The sequence below is a fragment of the Meleagris gallopavo genome, chromosome 1 (assembly GCF_000146605.3).
Source record: "Meleagris gallopavo isolate NT-WF06-2002-E0010 breed Aviagen turkey brand Nicholas breeding stock chromosome 1, Turkey_5.1, whole genome shotgun sequence".
NCBI lineage: Eukaryota > Metazoa > Chordata > Aves > Galliformes > Phasianidae > Meleagris > Meleagris gallopavo.
The window spans coordinates 132,999,745-133,026,252 of record NC_015011.2 but is presented as its reverse complement, the minus strand read 5'-3'; the positions used below and the strand labels follow the sequence as shown (position 1 = coordinate 133,026,252).

Below are 26,508 nucleotides of genomic sequence, written 5' to 3'. Positions count from 1 at the left end.
CCTCTGTACTACAGTGAACTCGCACTGAAAATGTGTGTGTAAATGAAAAACTCAGTTAACAACAGGAGAATGTTTCTCAAAAGAACCATTCTGCCTCTGATTGCTCAGCCTCACTCTCCATAAAATCCTACAAAAGAAACTGCAAAGACAGAAGTCAGGATTAAAATTCAAAAAATGACTGGATCCCCAAAACCACTGAATCCAACAACAATGCTGATTTTATGGCATGTCGCAATTTACCTCAGACACTGCTTGCTAATCTCATTTTCTCAGGAGATAATTACCTGTGCATTTCTTCCACCCCGTGTTCAGTGGAGCTGAAGACCTTATTATAACTCCTCTTTCTAACATCCCCTCTTTTCCTTTCATCTTGAAGTACTTGACTGATTACTATAATGAAACTAAACTCAGACAAATTGCTTCCAGTCTTTCCTTATCTGGCAGTTTGCTAGTTATGTCCTTCCTTCTGTTTTTCACCTCTCAACCTTGTCTGTTTTTTTTTCTAACAGGTGTAGCAGTAACATATATTACCTCTCTTTACAGATATTCCTTCGGAGTGTCATGGCTATTCCCTGTTTACCCCAAACTTTCCCAACCAGCCTCCACTTTGGAAATATTGAGTGTGGTTCCAGATATGGCTCCAGTTCTGATTCACAGATTCCTTTTTGAATAGCAACATGCCTTTTAGTCTAGCACTATCCAAGCTCTCAGCAGCTTCAAAGAGATATCTGGGTTTGATTTGGATTGTGCAGAGTAGGAGCACAATTTAACAGGCCAAACATCAGTCACTATTTATAAAGGGAAAGGAAGCATTGTTAGTTCAGACCTTCCTTAAATTAAAGTGAAATGACATGGAGGAGATTCAGGAACATATTGCTCTGCACAGTTGAGCATAGTTCTGTACCACTCTATACAGTCAGAGATGGCAGGTTTAACATCACTTCTCTCCAATACTTCCCAGGTACTGTACTGTTCTTTAGCAATGTCCACTGTGTTGCTGCAGTATATTATTTGCTTCTCTTTATCTGTGGAGCACAAAAATCATAACTTTCCTTCCCTGAATTCAAATTCAGAATAGAATCATAGAATCATTAAGGGTGGAAAAGACCTCTGAGATCATCTAGTCCAACTTCCAGCCATTCCCACCATGCCCAGCTACCACATCCCTCAGTGCCACATGTACACGGTTCTTGAACACCTCCAGGGATGTGACTCCACCACCTCCCTAGGCAGTTACTTAAAGACGTAACCATTTGGGAACAGTTAACCAGAATCCTATGTAGAAACTCAACATAAATTCACCTAGGAAATTATGGTGTGTCCCACATGGACCTACGTAATTGCATGCTAGTTTTAGGAAGTATTAAATATGCTACTACACAAAGCTCTGAAGCAACATACAAACTACCACCATGGCTGAATGCTATACAGTTCCTCTAGCTTGCACAGGAAGCAAGTATCGTATTGCTCACTCACCATGGAGCCCTCAATGAACACTTGGAATTCATTCTTCAAAAGCAAATATCTAAATTTCATGTCTATGGTAGCAGTTTACACCTTTCCCCTTTCACCAAAAGACAACCAGAGACAATTCAGGACAGGATTATTACAGAAGCAATTTTAAGACTTGCATTTCTCATCGAGAAACTAGGAGCAGTCTGTGACCGTGACCACATGAGAGATTTGCAATCTCAATTTACCATGTTCTGAGTAAATGTTTACCCTATATGTGCCTGTCACCATGGAAGAACATGGGGGACATACAAGAAGATATATATTCACAGGCCCAAAGGAAAAGCAAGCCTCATTGGCTCTTCTTCCTACAGCAGTATAAACCAGGAGTGTGATTCCAACAGGCCATTTCATCAGTGGGTTCTGCTAGACAGCATGGAGGTAAGTCCCATCAGATAAATGGAAGCCATTAACCCAAGGAAAACATTTGGTGAAAGCATAAACCCAAAAGGCAGAGCGCTGAGAGCAGCTTTACACGCTGGCTCTGCTCAGCCAGGTGTATCATGGCTGCCAGGGCTGGCTCCTGCAGGGCTGGCCTACTGCATGCTGCAGTGAGACACTTCTGATGCCTTTCTCCCTGCTCCTCTGTGCCACAGCAATGACATTTTATGCAAGAAATCCAGATATTTGCAAAGTAGTAAAACAGCTCAGATTTCTCACACATTTCTGTAGGCAGCTTTAGCCGGTTTCTATCACCTGATGTAATTTCTGCCATGTTGCTTGGCAGATTGCTTGTGGCTTGGCCATCTCTTCTTGAGACCTGAGAGCCTGTTACAATATCTTTCCACAAACCTGTGAGAACTGGATGCTGGTTATCAGAATAGCCAAATTCAGCAGGAGAGCAGCTCTGCTCGCTTCTCATCCTGGAGGGCAACACAAGAGCAGTACCAGGGAGGGGTGGGGAAAGGACAAAGAGTGGAAATAACCCGTGGCACAGCAGGTGATTAGATCCCACTTCTGCCCGCAACAGCAGCCTTTACCTTCTCGTTTTTCCTCTCTTCGGCCTTGCCAGCAGTGCTGGGGCTTGCAGGGCCACCCAGAGGTCCGCTGCCTGCCTCACCATTGAGGTGGGCTGCGCTGACGTTGGGCGGTGTGATGGCAGCTGCGGCAGAGGTGAGGGGGATGAGGGGCCGGGTCCCCGGCGTGGGCGGCTGGTGGCTGTGCTGCGGGGAGATGGCAGAGTGAGGCCGGATGGTGGTGGCCGGCAGGCGGGAGGGTGAGCTGGGCGTCCGCAGTGGTGAAACCGTGGCGGTGGGACGCTCCGGCGCTGGCACCGCGGGTGAGCTGTGAAGGGAGGTCAGAGCATGGTTAGGTCCCCACCGTGCTGCCCAGACTCACTGCTAAAAGGATGCTGGGGGCTGATGGAGACCTACAGCGCTTAGCCTGCACTGAGGATACCTGAGCCTGAATGTATTCTTGGCAAAATCCTAGAAATCCCTGTCCTAGCTGCAAAAGGCCTGTCTGTGGTCACCAAAATGGCTATTCCTCCCTACTGCTGCCAGAGGGCTAGTATTGCTATGCATCCTCACGCTCTGAAATAATTCATAAATCAAACTGATTTTTTTAAATACATAATCTCACTTCATCTGAGCTGTTTTCCAAACTGGCAAGACACCCTCCTAATGCTGCTGTTAACTCCCTGAAATGCTAGGGGGCATTAAAGCATGGGGCCTAAAGAGTTAGCCTGCATGATCCACGATGACCCTACAGAAGGCAATTACAAATGAAGGTCTCTTGTTTCAGCCTTAACAAAATGATCAGCGGCACAACACTGAGCTGTGCAAGATAAATTAAACAGGAATCCACAGGAGACTTTCTGAGATCAGCCTCATCTCTGCCAGCAAGGTCCCTTAGAGACTGTGCAGTGCCTTTTAGTCTAGCTTGCCCTTATGAGCACACCCTGGCTGTAACCATTAGGAACCTGAACCGGTGCTCAGCTGTTTAGTGACCATGACTCACTGCTGAGGTTACCTCTCCAGGGATTTGTGAGCCTGTTGCATGGCCTGTGTTTCAGAAACATGACGAAGCTCTAGGCCCTTTCCCACAATGATGTTTCCTTTGACTTCCACATTGGTTGACCGCTTAGGTGTAATCTACTTACACTTCAGGTAGGTACAGAGCAGAAGCTGAGTACACACTCAGACATTCCCCCATTTAAATGATTCAATAGTAGAACTGGCTGGCAAATTCCCATTTCACATTTCAAAGTTTCATAATCTGATTTAGTTCTGTACCAGTGCAACATTTGAACACTTTTACACTTTTCTGAGCACAACCTATTGGCCTCTTCTGTTGGTCAGGGCATCTACCTAGAATGAGAAAGCACACAATCTAGTCACTGGGCACTCACTTTGCTTCCCTCCTTGTTTTTGTTGCGGCTTTCTGGATGAAGTCCAAATTACCATTCCCAACAAAAAGCTTTATTTCAACAAGCCAAATTTCTTTTACCAAGACAATTGCACTGATCTGTGGATTCCTTAATTCATCTAAAGGATACATTTTAACACGGGACCAAAAGCAGCTATTGGAGTTTACTCAATCTATAACTAAGCAACAATGCTAGAACAACTGAAACCACTATTTTTTTTGTTTCTATAGTTAGCAACAGTACCCATTACCAGGGATTAAAATGACAAGGAGTGTCATTTGTCACACTGACTACCAGCTGGGTACTCATGTGGTTGGGAGGAAATTTAATCCTTCAGCTTTATGCCAAATAATGCTGAACCTCATGGGCAAGAAATCATCAGATTAGCACCTCTGAAGTTTACGTGTTTCTCCCTCGCAGGAACTCTGATCCTAGACATTTCTTTTTGTTAATGTTGTTCATAGAAAACCAACAAAACTATCATTAACTGGTCTTGATCTTGCAGTGATTTTAGATGTAGCATGAGAAAGGCAATAAAAGTTGTTATTAGAGACTCCTTTAAGGCTGTTCTTATTATTAGTTACCAATTCCTTTTTCCCTGTATTACCAAGAACACCTATTGGAAAGTGCAATCCATTTCTGGAGAGCCAGAGTACCACTGGTTATCTTGAACCGATTATCTCCTGATTTTCCTGTTTGAAGCTTGTGTAATGAGCAATCTCAGCTGCTAGAAATCTAATTTTCTGAGATGGTTAAGCTTGCAGGGTCAAGGTTTTGAACTACTCCTAAGAGAGAAATGGCTTTCCTAAATCTGAAGAAAAAGCACTGCAATGGAATTTCACAGTACTTATCTGGATGTGGAAGACTAATTTGATAATTATATTAGGTACATTAATTCTTTCATATAGTCCTCAGTGTTTATAAACACAAAGGAATGAGAAAGCAAGTAAGCCAGCAAAATAAAAGGCCTGAGAAAAATCAACTGTGAGCAAGGCTCTCACATTTTTTTTTCTGTAATTTCATCTTCTTACTGTTACAATGTATGCCTTTGCTCTGGGATCTCTGGATCTGGACTGTGCTGCATCAAACATGCTATTAATTAGCAATGCTCACTGAAGGCTATTTTTGTTCTACACCACTCATATTTCATTTTGGGTGTATTCCTACATTAGTGGCCTTGTGCAAAATTGATTTGTTACTCATACATATTGCAAGCCAACAGAAAACGTGATTTGAATACTGTGCCAGCTTGCTTCTCCTGGAAGGCTTCTCAGAAAGGGAATGTGCATTACCTCATCCTGCAGGACTTTAGAGACCTTCTTGAGGGGCAGTGGTCCACTGTATATATGTATCTATCAGTCTATATATCACTGCATATATATATATATCAGTCAGGACATATGTTGTGAAGAAAAATACTTCAGGGGAGCCCACCTGCCTGTCTGCATGGGCACAGGATGCACTGGGAAGCTCCCAGAAAGTGAGCTACCAGAGATGCTCTCCCTTAGCACCCTGCAAGCCCTGCACAAGACGGGACATTTTTGCCTTTGTACTGCAGGAGCAGAAGGGCTTTTGATAGTGTGTCTTGAGGGGAAAGCAGCAGCCCTCTAAACTACACAAAAAGAGAATAAATAGATTATCCCCCAGTGCGATATGGCTGGCATGTGAAGTCCTGCTGATGTTTGCTGAGCAGAAGGAGCTTGCTCTGTTCCAGATTCAGATTCACGTGTATTTGATTACATTTTCTTGTCTTTGGCCTGTACTGTGCAGGAAGTGAAATTAGATGGTCACACTGGTCCCTTCTGGCTTCAAAAGGCATGAATTCATGACTTACACTACACTATATTGCTCACTTGGGTTTGCTTCATTTTGTATCAAAGACCTCAGTCTCACAGCCTTTGCTGATCTGCCTTTGTAAACACTGTGGCTCACATCCCTATAAAATATCAGAAACAAAATGTTTTAAATTTTTCTGTGAAGTTCCACCGCAGGATTTACTTTTACTTTATTCAACATCAGAGCTGCTTAACATCAGGGAAGAGGGAATAAATTGTGCTCCAGAAAATTGTGCCATACATCAAAAAGGAAACCCAGAAAGAACAGAGCCCCCCTGGCGTGAGAAGCTCTTATTCTCGTTCCAAAAAGGTGGCAGTATTTTTCAGATCTCTCGCTCTATCACTAACACTAAGTCCCCTTCTGCCTAATAAATACCTTTCATCCCTGCAGCCCAATGAAATGCTTCTTAATTTTAAGATGTGTGTTCCTCGCTCTGTGATACGGGCAGTATTTCTCAGTCAGCGTGCCAACCGGACTTGGGACTGCTAATCTCCTTAGTATGCAGGGTGCTTGCTTTTGCTCAGATAAACTGAATAAATATTTGTAAACACCATAATCTATTTCAGCTGTAGCAACAGAACAATCTGATAAACACAACGCGGTTCCCAGAGATCAATAGAAACCTATAAATATTACAAGCAAATAAAGCACAGTCTATTCCACGCAGAGCTGTGCTGGAAGTGGTGAAAGCAAGCTGCGGGGATGGGCAGCCTGGGGAGGCTGTGGAGGCTCCTGCAGGAACACGTACGTACCCATCTGCATGGCGCTGCGGGTCTGGTTGGCGGGCTGCTGTGCCGAGTACCTCAGGCAGTTGTTCAGCTGCGGAGAGGCTGCCTGTAGCTGGGGATGCGTCTGAGGAGTTGTGATGGGGACGGCTGGCCTGACAGCAGTGGCGGTGGCGTGCACGGCCCCAACAGGGTGGATGGATCCTGGGGCTCCTTTCGGGGCCTGAGCTCCCCCGGCTGCGCTGGTTCTGGGCTGCCCGGCTCCCACTGGCACCCTGTGTGGAGATGGAGATCACAGATCTCTACAGCCGGGCACCACGCTGATGGGCACCCCCAGTTACTCAATGTGGTACTCCCTCAAGTATTAAGCTGAGCTTTATTTGTATCTTCACGGGACACACAATAAGTACATCGGAGGACATTTTTACCCCCTCATCCCATGTGAAGATGAGTAGGGTGAAAATAGAAAAGATAATTTTTCCAACCAGTTTTTTTCTTAGGCCATGCTTCTGTCTATATAATTTCACCTGAAAATGCAAATCTAAATTCAGAAGAAATTAGTATCTCCCAAATGCTGTTTTATGGGCCAGAAGCTATTTTACAGGCAATAATGGAGCAATAATTAAAACAGACTTGGAGATCTTCCTTGGGGCCGAAACTGCATAGAGCCTCACAGATGGAAAACAAGATGGAAAGCAGCAAATTGGCGCGTGGCTTTTGAAGGGGACTGAAAAGCAGCAGGCTTGGCAGGGGTGGGCTTGCCTGAGCTCCTTTGCTTTATCTGTGAGCTTTGCTTTGCCTCCTGAGCTTTACCTGTGCAATCAGCCCTAGCTTAGACTTGCTAAGAAAATAGAAAAGGCAAAAGACTGCAGCTACCCTTACTGGGAAAGAAATTCGACAATAATTGGCCCCTCTTTTCCTGCTATCTTAAGCTGCATGTATAACTTTTCTCTCGTCTGAATGACCATGAAGACCTCAGCAGGGAGGAACGAGGCCATGCAGTGAGTTCAGTCTAAATCACTTCTCATTCCTCTTACCACTGAGCTAGAAACTCTCTGACCAGGGCAGGAGGACAGCAATGGACAAACTCGCTTGCTGCTCAGCAGCTCTTGCTGAGTTTCTTACTCAGGTTTCTCAGCAATTTCCCAGCAGGAGACACTATGAAACAGAGGTACCATTCTGTGCTGTCCTCTTCTATTTGGCTGCTCCATGTGCCAAGGGCCTCCACCAGCAAAGGGCAGCAAAGGGGATATGATGCAGAACAAATTATGGAGGAAATGGAAATAAGACATTGTAGGGTGTGAGCAAAGGAGGAGGATATAACAGACAGGGTAAAAGACCAACATATGGGGGTGGGATTGGAAAAAGTACTGGGGTCCCAAGCAGTTGTGTGGGAGAGGCAGGAAGAGGGAGTATGCTGAACAATCAGGTGCAATTCAGAGGATAAGATAAACTGGAGAAGCAACCCCAAGAAAAGACTGGAGGGATGAAGAGCGAAATTCTGATAGAGAGGCCAAAGCACAGGGAGGAAGATAAGGTTAGAATGTTTAGAAAACAGCTGTCTCCTCTGCCCCTTCTCTTAAAAAAGAAAAACACAGGAGGAAAAACACCGTAGTGTTGGTATCACATGAAATCTAGACAGGGTTTGCTTGGATTACATTTTGCTAAATGTAATTCCTCTGATTTTTTTTCTTCAAACTTTTTCATCTGCTTTCAAGTAGGAAGAAGCTAGGAATCCCACCAAATGGAAATCTTGACTGTCACCTGCCTTGAAAAGCTGGCAGAATAGGAGCAAGGATCAGCTGGAACTGGCTTGACCATCTGTGCTAGATTGGGTTTGCCAGAAAAGGACACTTAGTAGTCCACTGAGGGCTGCCTTTGGGCAAATGTACACCAACAGGTACAAAAACTTCATATGTGACCGCAGTATTCCTGGGTGGAGGTTGGATATGGCAAAATATATCTTTCAGTCTACCTGGAGAGGCTTGCCCTTTTCTCACCATGCTTTCCTCACATGTGCTCTGACAGCTTGTAAATCTAGTTCACTCTTATTAAATTCGTGGTCAACTTCTTTTTCTTGGATTTTGTAAGGAGTGGCAGAAAACCATGTACAAATCTAACTCTCTGCTTTACTGTCAAAATGAAAGGGAACAAAGCAAGTTTAAAGCGCAGCAAATAAGGTATTTTGTTGCTAGCAGATTTTTCTTGCTGTTCTCACTGACAGTGATTTACACAGAAACTTAATTAGTGCAAAGGATCATAAATATAATCATAAAGCTGCTTTTGGGCTTTGTGGAAAGGACTTTTGCCCTTCAGCAGTTTTGTGTCTTGATCTAGCTGTGACATGCTGCATTTAATAAAGTCTTGCTGATTCAGATCAACAACACTTCAGCACAAATCGCTTTACTAATTAAGAACTGAAGAGACAAGGAGTGAAAGCTGCTGAGGGCCTCTATAAAATCAGGTAAATACATTTAGGTTGATGAGCAGTGAAGACCCCGTGAAGTAATGCCTTTTTTTTTTAAGGTAAAATGCAGTATTAGGACTGTCAACAGGCTTAGTCATCATCTGCTCATCTGCTCATCTGCTCTTTATTTTGTTCTTGCCCAGACCACATATTACAGACTTCAGACTTCATTTAAACTGAAGATGGAAGAAACCTGGACTAATTTTTGAAGATCAACACTCTCTGAGTAGTGGAGTACCTTTCTCTGCAGAGAAACAAAAGATGGGGGATTGTGTGCCTATGGGAGGATGCACTGACAGCATGTGAGAAGAGATGAACTCAATTTGCAAACCCAGAGTTGCTCTAAAGGAGAGATGGGCACACACATGGCAGCACTTGTCTGCAAGAAGCACATGTGATAAAGCAGTTGGGGACGCTTGTGAATTTTCTCCTCAGCTTTCAGACTATTTCAGAGCAGGGTATGGATCAGAAACACTCTGATTTGTTCTTTTCCAATACCAAATTCTGACAAATGGCTTTCCTCCACATACATGCTATTCTTTCCTTTTCTCATCCCATGCAACAGACAAGGGTAGTTAAAGTGAAACAATTTGCTGAACTCTTCTATCACTTCTGAACGTTAATGGTTCAAACATTAGTCTTGTTCTAAATGATCCAACAGCTAATTTCAGAAAAACAAAATATAGGTGAGGAGCTACTACAAAGCAAGCCATTCCTTGCTTTGTTTAGTCCTGGTACATGACCAGTAGTTACAAAACAATGCAAAGTAACTAGCAAATTGATCACAGAATCATAAAATCACTTGAGTTGGAAGGAACCTTTAAAGATCATCTAGTCCAACTCCCCAGCAATGAACAGAGACTCCACATCTACAGCTCAATCACATTGCTCAGAGCCCTGTCCAGCCTGGCCTTGAATGTCTCCAGGGATAGGGCATCCACTCCTCTATGGTCATCCAGTGCTACACCATCCTTATTGTAAAAAAAAGCCTTTTTTTTTCTTGTATCTAATCTAAATCTCTCCTCTTTTAGTTTGAAACCATCTCCCCTTGGCCTGTCACAGCAGGCCCTGCTAAAGACTCGTTTCCCTTCTATGCAATAACAAAAGCTGGGAACATCAGACTTTGTAAAGTTGGGGGTTGTAAATGCTGTCACCTAATGCAACTAGTTAAGTCTTCTGAGGGTGTGGATAACTGATGCTGCACCAGCAAGTCATGTTACCCAAGTCTGCAATGGACTAGAAAATTTCAGGTATGGGGAACGTGATTTAAAAGCAGAGCCACCTTGTTTTCAGCATCCTCCAGACACAGAATCCTTCCTACCCTATCTCAGGCACCTCCACCCTGGCTGGCAGTCCTCACCTGGAAACAGGTGTCACATAGTTCCCTGGGAAGACCCCAGACATGCCGCTCCTCAGAGACGTCCCCTTGAACCAGCCATCCTGGCACTTCTCAATGACCCGGTACATCTCGCCCTTGCGGAGCTCCAGCTCATCATTCTTCTGGGGCTTGTAGGCATACAGGGCCAGGTAGCTGTGGGGAGAGGTCACACAAAGAAAACGCAAAGCTGACATCAGCCACCACCTCAATTCCAGCCCCGTGGAGCAGAAAGTGAGCAGAAACACTGCTCTGAAGCAGTGCTTGAAAAGGGGCATCATTACAGCACAAGGAACAAGGAATGGCAGAGACAGATCAGCTGTGTGCTGAGACAATAAGGGAATAGCTAATGAGATTAAAGGGAGGGAGTAATTTAGAGATTAGCAAAGCAAACTTTCCACACGGGGTGCAACTGAAGCAAAACACTGCCACAAAGCATCACTCAGCTCAAGAATTTAGTAGCAATCTCAGAAGAAGGAGCAGTTGCAGTCAGTGCAACCAGGACCCAGGCAGGAACGCTTCTCAAAGTCTGGATGAACCATACATTCCTGTGCTTCAGGGTGTGAACCACCTCTACTGTCTGGATTTTCTGAAGAAGCTTTTTTCATGGGGAAGCTACCTCAAAGATGTTGAAGGCTGCTTTTCTTGCACTTTTCACTGTGCTACTTATGTTGGCTTATTGGGTTATAGAAACAACACACTGAACTGTTTTGATACAGTTTGGTAATACTTGTACTGTGTGGGCAAAGCAAAAAGTGACAGAGGCTGACATAGCTCAGTGGTAGAATTTGGCTGTGGACGTTTTGTATGCAAGTATACTCAAGAATTTAGTGCCAGTCCCACTACATAGAGCCTTTTATTTATTTAATTACAGCATTTATTTATTCCCTTTGTTCAGAATCTTCCTTTTTATCTCTTTTTGTTCTTCCGCTGCTACTTTGAGGACGTGTCTAATGTTGTGAAATGACTACAACTTAAAGTCCCTGAAGGTATTCTCTCTGCTTAGAGATATCCTTGTTGAAAATTAAGAATGACTGCTTGCACTTTGGGGAATAACAGGAAGTCTGGATAGGATAGCAAGAATGCACATGCAGAACAACACTTCCTTTGTAAACACCAATTTTTTTTTGGTACTGTCACCTTTATACAAATGCACAATGGGATTTCTGGTGATTCTTGATCAAGGTTGTACATTGAGTTTTGGGTTTTCTTTTGTCTTTGTGTTTGACAGGTACAGAGAGATTAGGACAAACTGGGAAACACTTATGGGAAGTGCATTTACACTACAAAGTGCAGCAGAATGCTCTTAGGTTCAGGGGTGGGTGAGAAGAGGTTTGCTGCCTAACTTATAGTTCCAAACCAGAGAAATAATGAAAACTATAACCACTGTGATTTTAGACTTGCAGCCAATAAAAATGATACATGACTTTTTACATTTGCTTTCTAGGAAGTATAATTGCTGAATAAATCCTGTTAGTTTTCCTGATTCTCCTCCTTTATGTCACCAGCAGATTTCCTTATTTTTATTCTGAAGGCAGTAAATAAATAGCAGTAATGAACAGAATATGAAATATTTGGTAACAGCTCCTTGGGGCATCCTTAGGCTGATGTGCCTGGCCATATTTACCATGTGCATGGGGTACAAAGACCTAATCAGAAACTGTATTTCACTAATCAACAGATGGGAGAAACCATCCTGCACATCTTTTGCTTAGTCTATATAATTAGGTGGTCCTGAGCAGGTCTGTTGTTGTTCACCTGAAGGAAAACATGAGGCTACATCTGAAGTGCAGAACATTAAAGTGCATCACCCTGACATGAAATAAGGTTACATGCTTCAGTGCTAATCCTTCAGCACAGGGTTCTGTTAGGACATAACGCAAAGTGCTGGGAACTGCACTTATTTGAGATAGCAAAAAGCACGGCTTCAACTTTACCTTTTACAATCACTGCTTAAATTTGGCTCATATTCAGGAGCTAGGGGTAAATCAGGGGTCAAGGACAGAACATTTTAGATGGTCACACTCACTTAGCCCTTTTCCCAAAGGACTGCATGTAATAATGTAATTTAACAGGTTGAGATACTGGAAGAAGGTTCAGAGAAAAATGCCCTAATGTGGATTCTAGACTGCTTTCTTTTGCAGCTGTCTCCAATTCTCCTATGAGTTTCTTTCTGTTCTTCTTTGCAAATTCCCCCAACTCAGTTCCCTAAAAAAATCTTCCCCCAACTCAGTTCCCTAAAAATGTCTAAGAAAGAGCGCAGATCACAGTCTTGGCCTGGGGGAACAATCTGTGAGTCCAATTATAATGCAAAACTCCCATGGCCCTGTCCAGGACTGAGCTTCTCCAGGTCTGGTACAGCCTTCAAATAATGATAACTCCTTGGCTGGAGCTTGGCTTGTCAATGCAAAATGTCTGAGTGGATAATGAGGCTGCTTCTCAGGAGAGATGAGAAGAATAGAAGGGAGCAGGGGAGGGCTGCTGAGGCACAAGGGCAGAGGCACTGCCATAGAGCCAGGAATTGCTCTGATTCAGCAACTGAATATCAGAAATACTGCTGATTATGACACCATTTGAAATAAATTTTTGCCCGCTTGTGTGTCACATAGGCTCCAACTGGGTGTCTGCAGGGTGATGATGATCCCTCTCTGAGGGATACCCAGCGACATGTAGTACCCCACAGGTGTGCAGGCCTTACATTGGTACCCAAGAACAATTTTTCTTTTGCTCTGTTCCAACTGTACCATTCTCCTTAAAGCAGATTTCCTGTTATTTTAGAAGATAATTTCTGAATTCAGATACTATTTTACTCATTTAAAACAAAACAAAACAAAACCAAAAAACCCTAAAATACTGGTATGCTTGTGTATGTATCTATATAGTTCTACTGCTTACGTGAAGCATGTGTGATCAGAGGAAAGGGCTGAGAACTTTGACTATACAGATACCAAATTAGCCAATTGGACTGGAAGAGATTTATTATAACAAAGGCTATCACTCATTCTGTACCTAGTCAACCTTCTGTTTTTCCACACGCTATAACAAGCTCACATGCCCACGATACCCTTGTACTTTATATGTTAGTTTGATGCCTTTGCTGATGGCGCTGAAAAAAATGCAGATGGGTCACCTTTTCCTGGTTAACGATGAATGTATCAGATGTTTGATTACATAGGACTACATCTTTCAAAGAGCTTTAGCTGAATGAAGGAGGAAGATTTTCCTTAGTTGAGAGGCATCCTTAACGGTGATTCATGTAGCTGTAAGAAATATAGCAGGAGTCTCAAAGAGAAAGGGAAGTCTTGCTTCTCACGATTCATTTTTCAGCTTCATCAGAGGCTGAGTTGTGTAAGAAATTGTGCTATCTCTCTTCTCAGTGCTCCTGAGCTGAGATTCATGCTTGCAGATTTCAAACACATGTACACATGCACATGATTGGAAACAAAGAGTAAGAAGTGAGTGAGATGAGCTGAATGCTTACATATTGAGGGGGAGCTGGACCTTCGGTGGTACTCCCTGATCTCCAATTATTGCACTTGTCCTGGGACCAGCCACCGTGGCTGTTCCAATCGAGGAGGAATCCTGAAAGTATACAAGAACATGCAAGGATTTAGGTGAAGCTCACTGTTACCTGAAACGGAAATGAAGGCGCACCATTTCTCAATTCACAGACTTCCTTCTTTCATAATGCTGCATTAAAAAATTGTTTAGCCTTACACGTTCAGAAGCACATTTCTGACAGAGGGGATATTAGCTTATTAACTGCATTTCTACGTACATGCCAGAGAAAATCAGATGTAATCTGTGCGCAAACCTTAACTTTTAGGAAACAAAACTACTTGACTGCTCTGTAAAATCCGCTCAACATGTACATCTCTGCAATAGTAGCTTTTTTGGTAAAGGTATCCATTTCCCTCAATGGCTTGTTTTTTTCTCATTTTGTTAATGACTTATCCCATAAAAATTATTCCCATAATGGGGAAGAATATATTATTGCATTTCCAAAACGTAGTCACATCTCTGTATATGGTTCTTGTCCTGAGCAATACTCTCCTTATTAGAGACAGGTGACAGCTTAACCCAGAACAGGAGAACCTCTGAATGGAGAAATTATGCTCTACTTTTACCATAGCGAATAAACCACCACTCTCATACAGAGAACCAGGCAGGTACATTTTCCAGCTACTGATGTTGAAAGGCAAATCTGAGTGTGATAATTCCTCTTTCAAAATTTAATGCTGAGCTAAAATATGTAGGGCAAACTCTTTTGAGTTGTCTCACCAAAGTTCCTATTCATCTATGTCAAAAATGAATCCTGCTCAGAAACTTACTCTGAAATAATGACAAGGGCTGTAGCAACATATCTTTGCTTCAAATATACGGCAGAGCTAGATTGATGGGACGTGCAATAGTTTACCTGAGCAAAAGATTATTTTTGTAAGTCCAGCCAAATGCTGGATGCACATCCATACGTAGAATGGATCTACAAATCCTAGATTTATGTACAAACTGCAGGTTCAGACAGAGCCTCTTCCATACAGCAAAGATTCTGAGCGGTTCACAGACCTCCAGTGCAGCATTTTTCTTTCTAAATGCTATCTAGCAAACAGTAAATTTTGGTCTATTTTAGGAACAGAAACACAGAGACATTTCTTTGCACTTACAAATGACACTGAATTAAACCAAGACACACACTGCTACTTAATTAAAGGATTTCAAGGTCACCTCATTCCAGAGAAGCCCACATAATTATTACAGTGTCATGTCTTGATATTTCATTGTTAATTTATATTGCTTTGCTGAATATTAACACAATATCATTAAGAAATCAAGCAGTGAAATATGAAGACTCTGCTCTGTGACTCCCCAGCTTTTGGCAACAAGCAGCAAGCTGTCTCCTCTCTCACAACATCCACACTCAATCATGAAGTTGTAGTGACAAGTACATCTCCTTTTTCTCATTATTTCCCCACTTTCTGGCTGCACATTCAAACAAGGAAGATTCCAGGCAGCTCTTAGCCCTGTGTGTAAAAGTAAGTATTCTTTCTAACTCTGCATCTAAGGCTCTATTAATCCTCCCTGTCACATCAGCGAGGTAGTAACAACCCACCAAAAAATGTAGGCATAGCTGGGGCATGATCCCTCACTTGTTTTGAGCTTGTTAATGAGAAGCATGCTGGGCAGAAAGGCAGAGTACATGGGAAATCAACTGGAGCAAAATTCTTTGCGTTGTACCACCAGCGTGTGTCTTATGGGAGCTACATGAATTGCCTCCAAGAGATCTGCTATCCTCCCCTTAGATCATTCAGCCCTCTCTCTGCACACCTCTGCTCAATCCCAGAGAGCAGCAGCTGTGTTAGCATCAGCCATTTGCTTGTTTTTGCTGAAGGTGGTGGCTACTGCAACATCATTGCTGAAAGCACGAGCCTAGATGCTTTTTATTTTACTATTATGCTTGTGCCAGCATACAGTCCTAGGGATTAAGACATAATTGTCAATGTTGCTTTCTTCCCTTGACCAATTCCGAAGAAATCAGCATAGCCCTGTGTGTTTTCTATCCACTTGATTTTTGGTTTCTTGCCTGTTGTCTGTTACTGTAATACTGCTGCACCTGGTGCTGCTGCCTTGGACCCTACAAACTGCTCATTTTTGCCACTTTGCTCAGCCTAGTATCATATGCATCTGAACTCTAAATCAGCGCCTGCTTCCTGATTGTGGTTCAATTTTTCTATAGCTGCTCCCTCCTGCAGGTTTGACATGATGGGGTTCTTGCCAGTCTGCCTATGTTCCAGCTTCTCATCATCAAGTTTTACTCTGCAGGGCCCAATGGCCTTCCACAGTGCTGAATCCAGCTCATCTGTTCGTGTCTTGGCGTTGCCTTTCAGACAAGTACTGTTCTCAGCAGCTCCATGCACCCCATGCTCTGTGATGAGTTCTCTCAGTGGCTGCCTGATTGCTGCTACGTGCCTGAAAGTTCACTGCTTTGCATTTACAGCCCCTGACACAGTTGGTGAAGGCTTTCTAAGCTTCCTCTTTCAGGCTCCCCATTCTCTGTTTCATTTATAACTAGTAAGTTCTAGTTCATATTACAAGATACAATCCTGCAAGATAGTTTTGCAAGATAATAATTGCGAGAAGATTAGTAGACACTGTCTACTGTGAGAGACTCAGCTATTATTTCCTCACACTTTTGATTACCTTGGCTAGAAGTTTAACTTTCTGCTTCCCCTGTCCATAGTTTTATGTGGGTCTCTGCAGCTGCAGTGGCAGCTCTCCTGGAGCATACAGAGGGCAGCAGGACTGTTTTCCTCCTACATTTAGCCCTACAGCCAGGTTGTACTTTCATTATCATGATCTAAGGAACAAGGTTCTAAACATGCCCTCCTTTCCTCTTCATCTGCTCAGGGGAATGGGAATCTGAGACAACACTCTGATTTTTTTTCTGTATTGGATAACCTTTGGGAAGTCTGCGTACTGATCAATCCTTTCTGATAGCACAGACATTACACAGAGTAGGCCCCCAACACTGCAGAATTGGGATATTCGTCCTTCCCGTACCTCTGATGATTGCTGTCACTAGGCCTTAATGAGAGGAGATGTTTCTCACAGTCAGGTTTTTAAGAGGCTCTAATAAAAACAGGCACCTTGCAGAGTTTGCTCAGTGAGGCACTAAGAAGTACTTCTCTGACCAATTCCCACAGATTTTAGTGCAACCTAAGTAATAGAACTCATTTCTGAAAATGCCTTCTAGTGGCCCTCTGTATCCTTATGAGCCTTTAATGCCTTTAAATGCTTGGCTGCTGAGCTTCCAGATGAGGTCTGCTGTGCAATCACACTTCTCATGAGGAGGATATCTACCTAGTGCACAGACTAGAAAGCAAGAATTATGGGGAGCTGTTGATGGGATTGGGATTGTTTAGTCTGGAGAAGAGGGGGCTCAGGGAAGACCTCATCACTCTCTACAGTCGCCTGAAAGGAGGCTGTAGCGAGGAGGGTGTCAGTTTCTTCTCAGGTGGTAAATGATAGGATGTGAGGCAATGGCTGCCTGTGTCTCTGGGGGAAATTTTGATTGGATGTCAGGAATAATTTCTTCACAGAGATGATGGTCAGGCATTGGAAAGGACTGCCCAGGGAAATGGTGAAGACCCCAGCCTTGGAGGCACTGAAGAGATGTGTGCACACAGGGATACAGCTTAGTGGTGGGACTGAGCTTGGTGGCTGCATTTGGTGATCTTGAGGGTCTATTCCAACCTCAATCATTCTATGATTGTATGATGTGCTGCAGAGTTATGCCACTGCACCCTGGAATTCTAAATGTTGAGTAGAACTTCCATCTGACTCAATACAGTTTTTAGATACTTAAATAAATAATGGCACTGTTTGGGTCACACCCAAAATGAAGAGACCCACAGCTAGCTGACAAAACTGAAGTTTCCAGATGACTGTGCGGGCCAGGGGTCAACATTTCCTGATGGGAATGAATAGTGCAACTTTCACAGAAGCTACTGCGACAAGCCTAAGCTCAGATGAGTCTCATTCCTCCTCCAGCTGATAAGTGTTATTTACAAGAGAACTACAGGAACATCAAAACAAATCATATTTTAATGTATATGTAATGATATAGTTCTATTACACTTTATAGCATATACTCCTGAGTAAATAATGCACTACTGAGATGTTGTTGCCTCTTGTGTCAGGTCTGACATATATTTAAAAACAACCAGACAGGCAAAACATTACTGACAAGCCCACAGAGATCAGGAAATTAAAGGTAATAACTGCTCATCCAGGCTGGAAGTGCATTTCAAATTCATTCCCTTTCTCTCTTTATACTCACACCTCTGTGAAAGCAGAAGGATTAGTACTCTGGACTTCCAGCATAAACCATCCTTTTTCTCTCCCTTATAGATTCACTTTAGATTCCTACTAGTACTTTGAGGCCATGTTTGTTGTATAATTTGAAAAGACGTAGTGCCTGCAGGGATTAGGGAAGTGTCTTGCAAAAGCACAGGACTCGGTCTTGGAGGGGAATAGAAGCTGTGAAGACAATGATAAAAGTGGGAACAGGGTACAGGAATACTGCAGTTTGCAGCAGCCTTCATGGAAAAAAAAATTGCTGCTGCAATCGTGTGAATGTTCTATCATCAAGAAAATCACCAACCAGAAATCTCTATTTTGACTTCAAAGCAAATCCAGCACTGTCTCACCACAGGGCACTTATCACATTCATTAATTCACAGGGAAATTTCTTTTAATGTCTTGAATGCATATTTACAGCTTACTTAGAATTTCTCTTTAGTATTACTTTATAATAAGAGAAAAACATTCAAACATTCAACTCACATAGGCTGATGTACTGTCCTCTGCAAATACCACAAAAATAGGCTAATGGTCTTTAAGATTCCTGTGACTCATTTCTCTAATTCACTTGACTCCATAAAACAATGACTGTGGCAATCACTCTGGGCCTTAATGTTCCCAGAAATAATGTATAAGTACTTAATGCATGGTGGTGCCACCAAGTATTGATGGAAAGCGTTACACGTAAGACCAAGTAGCCTCATCAAATGCTAATTACCACAGCAGGAGCTGAAACAGACTTTCCAACTCTGAAGTAAGACTTTTTCTTCCCTAATGGTATGTGTGTAAAAAATAATAATATATCCATGAACAATGGCAGCTGCAGCTGCATAAATAGCTGCATAAATTTCCAGTTTCTTCCTGCAAAAACTGGAGCTAAATTTATAAAATTCAGTATTTATGGAGGGGTTCTTACAGTGTGTATTGATGGCTGTGGATGGTGGTCAGGCTGCATATTATACCATCCTGTTGGCCCTGATTATTTTTTGGCTCCTAATACTTAAAAATTCTAGAGCATGTCTTCTGTGAATAGGTCACGGTTATGAAGAGAGCTGGAGAAGTCACACAAATGTATTCCTGGAGCTTCCAACATGCTGCAGTCTAAAAACGGTTGTGAATTGGAGAGAAAAACCCAAATATTTTTTGGCACCTTCTTCCAAATATTCCTCTGACATCACCATCCATAAGAGCGCTGATTATCCTGCTTTGCAGCTTTTCAGTTCCCCCAGTTGAGGCCTAATTAAGCATTATGTGAATGAGTACCAAGAGAATTATATTTTATTCAGTCTTTTTTTCTCTCAGAATAACCCTTTCAGCACCAGGCGCTGGTGTCTAGCTCTCCTCCCTGGGGCTTTAAATGGTTTTACAGCAAATAGGTTCTCACAATTTTGGGATCAAGCAATATAAAAATTCAAAGGCAGAAAGACAGGGAAGACAGTGAAGGCTTGACCTCTAAAAGATGTTAATTTAATCCCAAGTTCATAATTATCCTCTCGATAATTGAAAAACAAGCTTATCAGGATCCTGTGCAATGGCTCCTGTAGTCAGTTCTTCTTCAGAGAGATGGTAGTGGTAAACAAGTAAACAAAAATCCCACACAAACAAGAAGGGAAAATACACTCTGTGGTCACTTCTGCTAAAATGTCATGCGTGTGCACACAGAGTGTGTTGGACGGACAGTGCTTTGTGTTGTAGTGCAAATACCAAGAGAGAGACTTGCTTGCTCTTGAGTCTTCCAAATCAGCAGCTGACTGGCAGGCAGCGTGAAGCCTTGGGATTACCCCTGTGCAAAAATGATTTTAGTGGTAAAGTGTTTTTGGGTTAGTACCCTGAGGAGTAGCTGGAAAGAAAAACAAACTTGTTTTTGTTTTACAGGCAAGAGGATTTCATGCACAGTTGAATAAATGCTCTTCTAAAGCTCAGCCTTCTTTGCTTTGATTCAGTCAAAAATTAGATTTTGTGGTTCCTGAAAAATCTTTCAAAATGTATTCATGATGAGACAAATTACAGGATAAAGAGACCACATTGTCTCACACTGGTAGGGAATTGTGCTTTGATCTGGATCCTCAGTAGCTTATGTAATCAGTCCATAGATTTAGTCAGCTCACGTGTCTCACTTCCAGTCATTTTGACAAATAATGTAATATATCCTAATATACAGAGTATATTTAAATTAGTATTATTAGCATTTATGTACGCTATTAGTAGCATACAAAATGCAGCTTGCATGCCTGCCTGAACTTCTGCTTAAAAAACTCAGTTCCTCCCAACCTCCAAAGCCCTACAAGAAGAGCTCTCAATGAAGTTATTTAAAATGGAGATGCAACAAATAGGCAATGTTTGGCTCCAGCTGGATGCAATTCATCGTAGAACTGCGACTATATGAAAATTAGGAAACAATGTAGGTTAGATTTCAGCAAAGTCTTACACTGCTTTCATGACATATGTAGATCCAAATAACAGAAACACAGGTCAGACCAACTAATATTACTTCTTTTGTCATTCTGACCAGCGCAGACTCTTGAGATGGCTGCCATTTGTTTCAGCTGTCTAAATGTCATTTCTGGATGTACAGTCCATTGTCATCTGCAGCCAACAGCAGAGCAGGTTGGATACAATTTGGACTCCAGACCAAAGCTGAAAAATACATGACTTTCTCTTCTTTTCTCAGAGCCTGTTAGACACTTGAAAATGAAAGGTTCATAGTCTCTGGATTTTAAATATAATCTGTATGCTGCTCATGGCCAGCACATTTAGGCTATCAGCCAAGGCTCAACCAGAGTTCTGCTATTACATTTTCTCAGTTAAAATCCAGCGCTTCTAAGTAACTGATAAGGAGTCACACTTCCAAATGATTTATACAGGGAGACACTTCAAGGAAGATTTTTCATTTCAAATGCTGTTGCTGCTTGGGACTGGGAATGTGCAAGACATTGTTCTCAGCTTTTCCTGAACACGTGGCCTCCGGTTAGGAGCCCATTCTGACATCCACAGATACAAGCAGATTTCCTGTGCATAGTGATGAGTTGTTCGAAGTATGCGCACAAGTTCCTCCTGCCAGGAGCATCCTTTCTTCCACTCTCAGCTGCTGTCCTGGTGTGCACACAGTCACGCTTCATTATTCATGAGAAGCGTTTTCTGCTGAAAACAAGGGTGTTTGGTGTGCTACTGACCTCTGACCTTTCCAAACAGCAGGGACGAATAATTCATAAGGAGTGCAAATGGAAGCAGGACAAGCCACCTGAGGCCTAGGCATGATTGCTGTCTGGGGGGACTTTTCCTGCTCTCCTGGGAGTCTCGGTTACGAGCATCTCCTCTGCGCCCGTAACCTAATTCAGCTTCTGCTCCATCACAGGCATCTCACACCTTCAATAAGCACCCACGATGGGACATTCTGCACAAGGGACTGACGCTATCACCTTTCAGATGGAGGTTTTGTGAGTGACACTTGGCAAGCAACAAAAAGCACAGAACAAATTTGGCTGCAAGCAAAATGAAGATCCCAACATCACCTCTTTGAAAAGAAATGCTTTGTGTCTTGACTACTGTGATTACCCAGTCACTGTTTTATCCATCTGAAGTAGACTGAAGTTGATCCTGCTCATTCCTAGAGCATTCCTAGGTATGCAGCCAATGAAGATATCTTTTAGACTCTCAAAATGCATCTTGGATATTGGGAAGCTGTTGACTAGATATTGCTTAAAGAACGATGACTGTATTATCAAAATCCTGTAGTCTGCAATTATTGAACTAATAATATGCAGAAGTGCTACAGAGCCTAAGATTTCATACTATGGTCTGCACGTCAGTGCTAAGATGCAGAGCTCTGTGCCCTCCTGAAGAAGCAGGAGGCTTATTATAGCCTAACAACTCATAAAAACAGAAAACATGTCAGCTCTGCATGAAAGTCTGGTTCCAATTCACAAATACTGACAAAAACCACAGGAATATAGCACCATGCATGACATAACTTTTAAGGGGTGCAATATATTGCACATTACTGAAATATCTGAACTGTGCACCTCGGTTTTAAGTTCCTGCAGCCTTTAACATCTCTGTTTCCTTGACAGTTTGCTGAAAGAAAGCAAGTGCCCCAGATGGAAGTGCCTCTGGTTTATAGGGAAATGGACACCACTTTTTGGAAGGCCATTCCACCAGACACTGGCCAGTGGCCCAAGGTATGGCAGCTGATGCTGTTCAAGAGCTTCTGGGACTGAATTCATAGAATCACAGAATCACAGAATGGTTTCGGTTGGAAGGGACCTTACAGCCCACTCAGTCCAAACCCATGCTGTGGGCAGGGCTGCCCTCTACCAGCTCAGGCTGCCCATGGCCCCATCCAACCTTGAGTGCCTCCAGGGATGAGGAATTCTGCTTGTTCAAAGGATAGGCTATAGGAAAAAATGCATGTCAAACTCTTTAAAAAGGCAGAAGCTTCCTTCAGGCTAATCACTGATCCTGGTATGTAGTTACTAAACTGAACAAAAATCCTCTAATTTTTTTTTCATGAGAAGATGAATTTAAACAAACAGTGGTGAAGTGTCTGAAAATTTCAAGGATATTTAAAGATATAGTAAATCAAATTTTGAAACTAAGAGTGAAAAGAAAGGCATAAATTTGCTTGACAGCCAGCACTGAAACTGTAAATTTGTTGTTTACCCTATTAAAAAATATACTTTGGCCAAATTTGCTGCTGCAGACTAGCAGGGGCCTGAGTTGGTTATATAGAGAGGGCAATGAGGACAACTTGCAGGACAGACAGGTCTGTCCCCAAGGGAGGAAAGAGAATGACCCTGCTTCCCATGACTGAGCTCAGTGCTGTTTGGTGGCAGCAACCCTTCAGCAGAATAGCCAGCCCGTGGGTTGTCAGCATGTCAAATCCCTAATGAGACTCACAGGATATCTCACCTTAAATACACCAAGTGTCTTCAGGAACAAAATAATCTGAACACAAGACTCTTGCTGCTCCAAACGCCTCAACTTGGCTATGCTGGGGTCCACTGTTTGTGCTGTTTTGGCTGGCATTCAGCCACGCTTGAATAAAATAAAAACTCTGAGTCTATCTTCTGTCTGAAGCCGCAGAATCGTTAATTGTTTGAGAGCGGTGTCAGGTCTCAGCAGATAGCAGAGAAGGAGCTACATTTCTGATATTTTGATTTAAAATGCAACCCCTAAAATTATGGATTTAATAGATACATAAATATAGATGCCCAATTTTAATGCTCATTTTGTAAGAGGCAGATTCTGAGCTCTCTGTAGTACTCTCTAAGTCATGTTAGTAGCTCTTGTGATTTCACTGCAAGTCTTGAAGCAGTAAGGCATTTATCTGCAGGCTGCTCCTCCAGTCAGGAGAACAGAGTGAGAATGTCAGTTCCACATTTTTTTTCCCAATAGATTCCTAGTGAAGTTTGAAAATGCAAATCTTTAAGTCCTTCAAACCACACATGAAATAGTAAGGCCTCCAAAAGCAGACAAAAGCATTCACACGTGCAAATGCCACTTTTGCAGTGACTGGATATTTGGGACTGCAATAATATGTTTTGACAGAGGGAAGGGCAACAAAGCTGGTGAAGGGTTTGGAGCACAAGTCTTATGAGGAATGGCTGAGGGAAGTGGGATTTTTTAATCTGGAGAAGAGGAGGCTCAGGGGAGACCTTATTGCTCTCTACAGCAACCTGAAAGGAGGTTGTGGTGAGGTGGGGACTGGCATCTTCTCTCAAGTAACAGCAACAGGATGAGAGGGAATGGCCTTAAATTGCACCAGGGGAGGTTCAGGTTGGATGTTAGGAAACATTTCTACTCAGAAGGGGAGGTGATGCACTGGCACAGGCTGCCCAGGAAGGTGGTGGAGTCTCTGTCACTGGAAATGTTCAGATAACATGTGGATGTGGCACTGAGGGATGTGGTTATGAGGGCATGGTGAGGATGCATTGGAGGTTGGACCAGATGACCTTAAAAATCTTTTCCAACCTTAATGATTCGATAAATCTCTTTTCTCCAAGGCTGAAGCCAGCAAGCAAGACTCTTCTTCCCCTCTCTAAGTTTTGGCCAAGATTGCTTTGGCCAGCAGTGATAGAGGCATGTCTCCAGCTGCCTTGCCTGCCTGCCTGATCTGAGTCCTAAGGCAGAAGAACTGGAGCTACAGCACTGTCCCTGTGTCTCCCTGTCCCCACTGGGCTAGCTTCAATGCACTCCAGACCTAGCTGTGCCTCTCACCATGACATAGATTTCATGCTCTCCTCTCAGTGTGAAGGATCAGCTAACCTCCCTACAATATGCATTTAAAGCTCCTATGAGGAACACTGATTCCTTCTTGGCCCCAACCACATGCATCCAGACACCACAACAGTCTGTGAAGTGAGCGGGGCTTTGCACACCAGTTGTTCTGACAAAGCAGGGGAGGGTAATTAAAGCACTTTCTGCTTTTTGGTCTAATTTTTGGATTGTGCTTAGACTGAGCCTTCACATGACTCTGGCAAAGCACGTGCATGCTTTTCTCTTCAACTAGTACAAGAACAGAAAAGCCACAGACTGTCACATCTCTGCAAAGTCCAAATGTGTCGCTCTGAGTGCCAAAAACCTGGGTGTCATTTACTGGATGAGCCTGGGACCCTCACTCCCAGCTAGAGTTTGCACTGAGTCGCAGATGTCCCAGTACATCTTGGCATACATGCCACTTCCAGTGAGGGTCGTATCCTCACCTTCACTCTCCTCAACAGTGAGGTTTTAGACCATTATTATTCTCCATTTAATTCTACACCTCCAAACTACAAACTGCCATTTGGATCCCTTTATCAGTGTAAGCAGTGGGTGTTTGCACAGAATTTCAGCATATCCCCGCAGACTTTGTTCCTGCTTTGCCCACCCCTTGGCAGCAGTAGCCCAGAAGTGCTTTGGATCTGCTGGGATTTTTGAGCAGGGAAGAAGTGAATAGCTACTCATCAGCACGCATGCATATCTGGTATCCTGTTGAGCATTTCTGGGAGGTGGCCGCTAACCAAGTACCAGCTACTTGCCAAACTACAGCACAATTGTTTGTCTTCCAGTGATATGGAAGGAAATAATCGCTCTACAAATTTTTTTTGTCCCTGATGTGTACCAAGCACATGACGTTCATACAGGTAACATGACCCTAAGTGGGAGAAAGTACAGTCCAGAGTAAGGATAACAGGATCACTCAATATTATTCCTCTCTATAACAGAAAGTGATGGAATATGTACATACTGTAGGATTGTTGCCTTCTTTTTTAATGTAGGTTAAGTCAATAATTGCATACAGAGGAGGGTACCAAAGCTGGCAACAGTGCTGGAAGGCATGTCCTAAGTGAGGAGAGGCTGAGGATACTGGGCTGTCTAGGCTGGAGGAGACTGAGAGGTGATCTCTGCTTTCTGCAGCTGCCTGAGGAGAGGAAACAGAGCAAGGTGCCAGGCTCTGCTCCTGGGAATCAATGGCAGGATGCAAAGTAATGGCACAAAACTGCATCAGAGGAGGATCAGACTTGGCAGTGGGAAACATGTATTCACTGTGAGGGTGGTCAAACACTGGGACAGGCTTCCTAGCGAGGCGGCTGATATCCTGTGCCTGTTCAGGAGGCATTTGGACAACGCCCTCAACAACATGCTTTATTCCATTTTTCTTTGAAACAAACCTAAAATGATTTGGCCTTATTCTCCAGCTCATCATGCCCGCTCACTCTTAAAGCATGGGCAGGAAAAACTGTAGTGCTAAATCCTGTCAAACAAGAGAGACAGTGCTCTGCAGCAGCTGGCTCCAGCGTGGGTTGTTTTGGAGGAGGTGAAGCAGCCCTCAGCCATGCCCTCCAGGCTGCAGGGTCGGGCAAAGTCCCTTACTCCTTACCTGGGCAGGAGCACTGGAGGACAGGTGTGCTAGGTCCCCAATCCTAGCAGCTGCCCGTGGGTCGCTGGAGCTGATGAGGACGGGAGCGCTGATCTCCATGGAGTGCCGGTTGCTGGCAGCCTGGGAGGACTTGTGAGTCATGCTGAGGGCGGTGAAGGAGTGCCGCTTCTTGGCATTCTTCTTGCCCTCCACTGGTCGTGGAGCCGCTGCCGTTGCCCCTGCACTGCTTGGTGTGGGACACGGCCCCAGCCCCACTGCTGCAGCTGGATCTGGTGGTGCCTCACAGCCAGCGGCGGCTGCTGAACAAGTCTTGTCCATCTCAATGAGCTGCTTGGCGGAGTCGTTGAGCTGGGTGCAGGGAAAGGGGACAGAGAAGAAGGAAGGAAAGGAGGCAGAGGAAGAAAAGGAAAGGAAAAAGGAACAGAAAGGAAAACAAGTGGCAGGAGAAGAAAAGGAGAAGGGGAAAAGGAGAAGGGGAAAAGGAAGGGGATACGAAGGGAAGGGAAG

General features: G+C 43.4%; 1 protein-coding gene and 1 long non-coding RNA gene across 3 annotated transcripts in view; one reads left to right on the top strand and one right to left on the bottom strand.

Annotated features, from left to right (window-relative positions):
* The window catches only part of SH3RF3 (SH3 domain containing ring finger 3), an 87,032-nt gene that overhangs the window by 29,873 nt on the left and 30,651 nt on the right, over positions 1–26,508 (bottom strand). The window contains exons 3-7 of the mRNA XM_031557667.1: positions 26,002–26,349; positions 13,765–13,865; positions 10,269–10,439; positions 6,465–6,716; positions 2,493–2,796 (exon numbers count right to left, since the gene is read on the bottom strand). Coding sequence (XP_031413527.1) covers positions 2,493–2,796; positions 6,465–6,716; positions 10,269–10,439; positions 13,765–13,865; positions 26,002–26,349 — 1,176 coding nt within the window. The remainder of the gene's footprint in view (positions 1–2,492; positions 2,797–6,464; positions 6,717–10,268; positions 10,440–13,764; positions 13,866–26,001; positions 26,350–26,508) is intronic.
* Positions 6,374–10,031, top strand: LOC109371114. Of its 2 annotated transcripts, XR_004162413.1 has the most exons (4): positions 6,374–6,464; positions 8,163–8,341; positions 8,779–8,905; positions 9,052–10,031. It is a non-coding gene; the product is annotated as an uncharacterized LOC109371114 (long non-coding RNA). The 2 variants fall into 2 exon arrangements; XR_004162412.1 differs by lacking the exon at positions 8,779–8,905.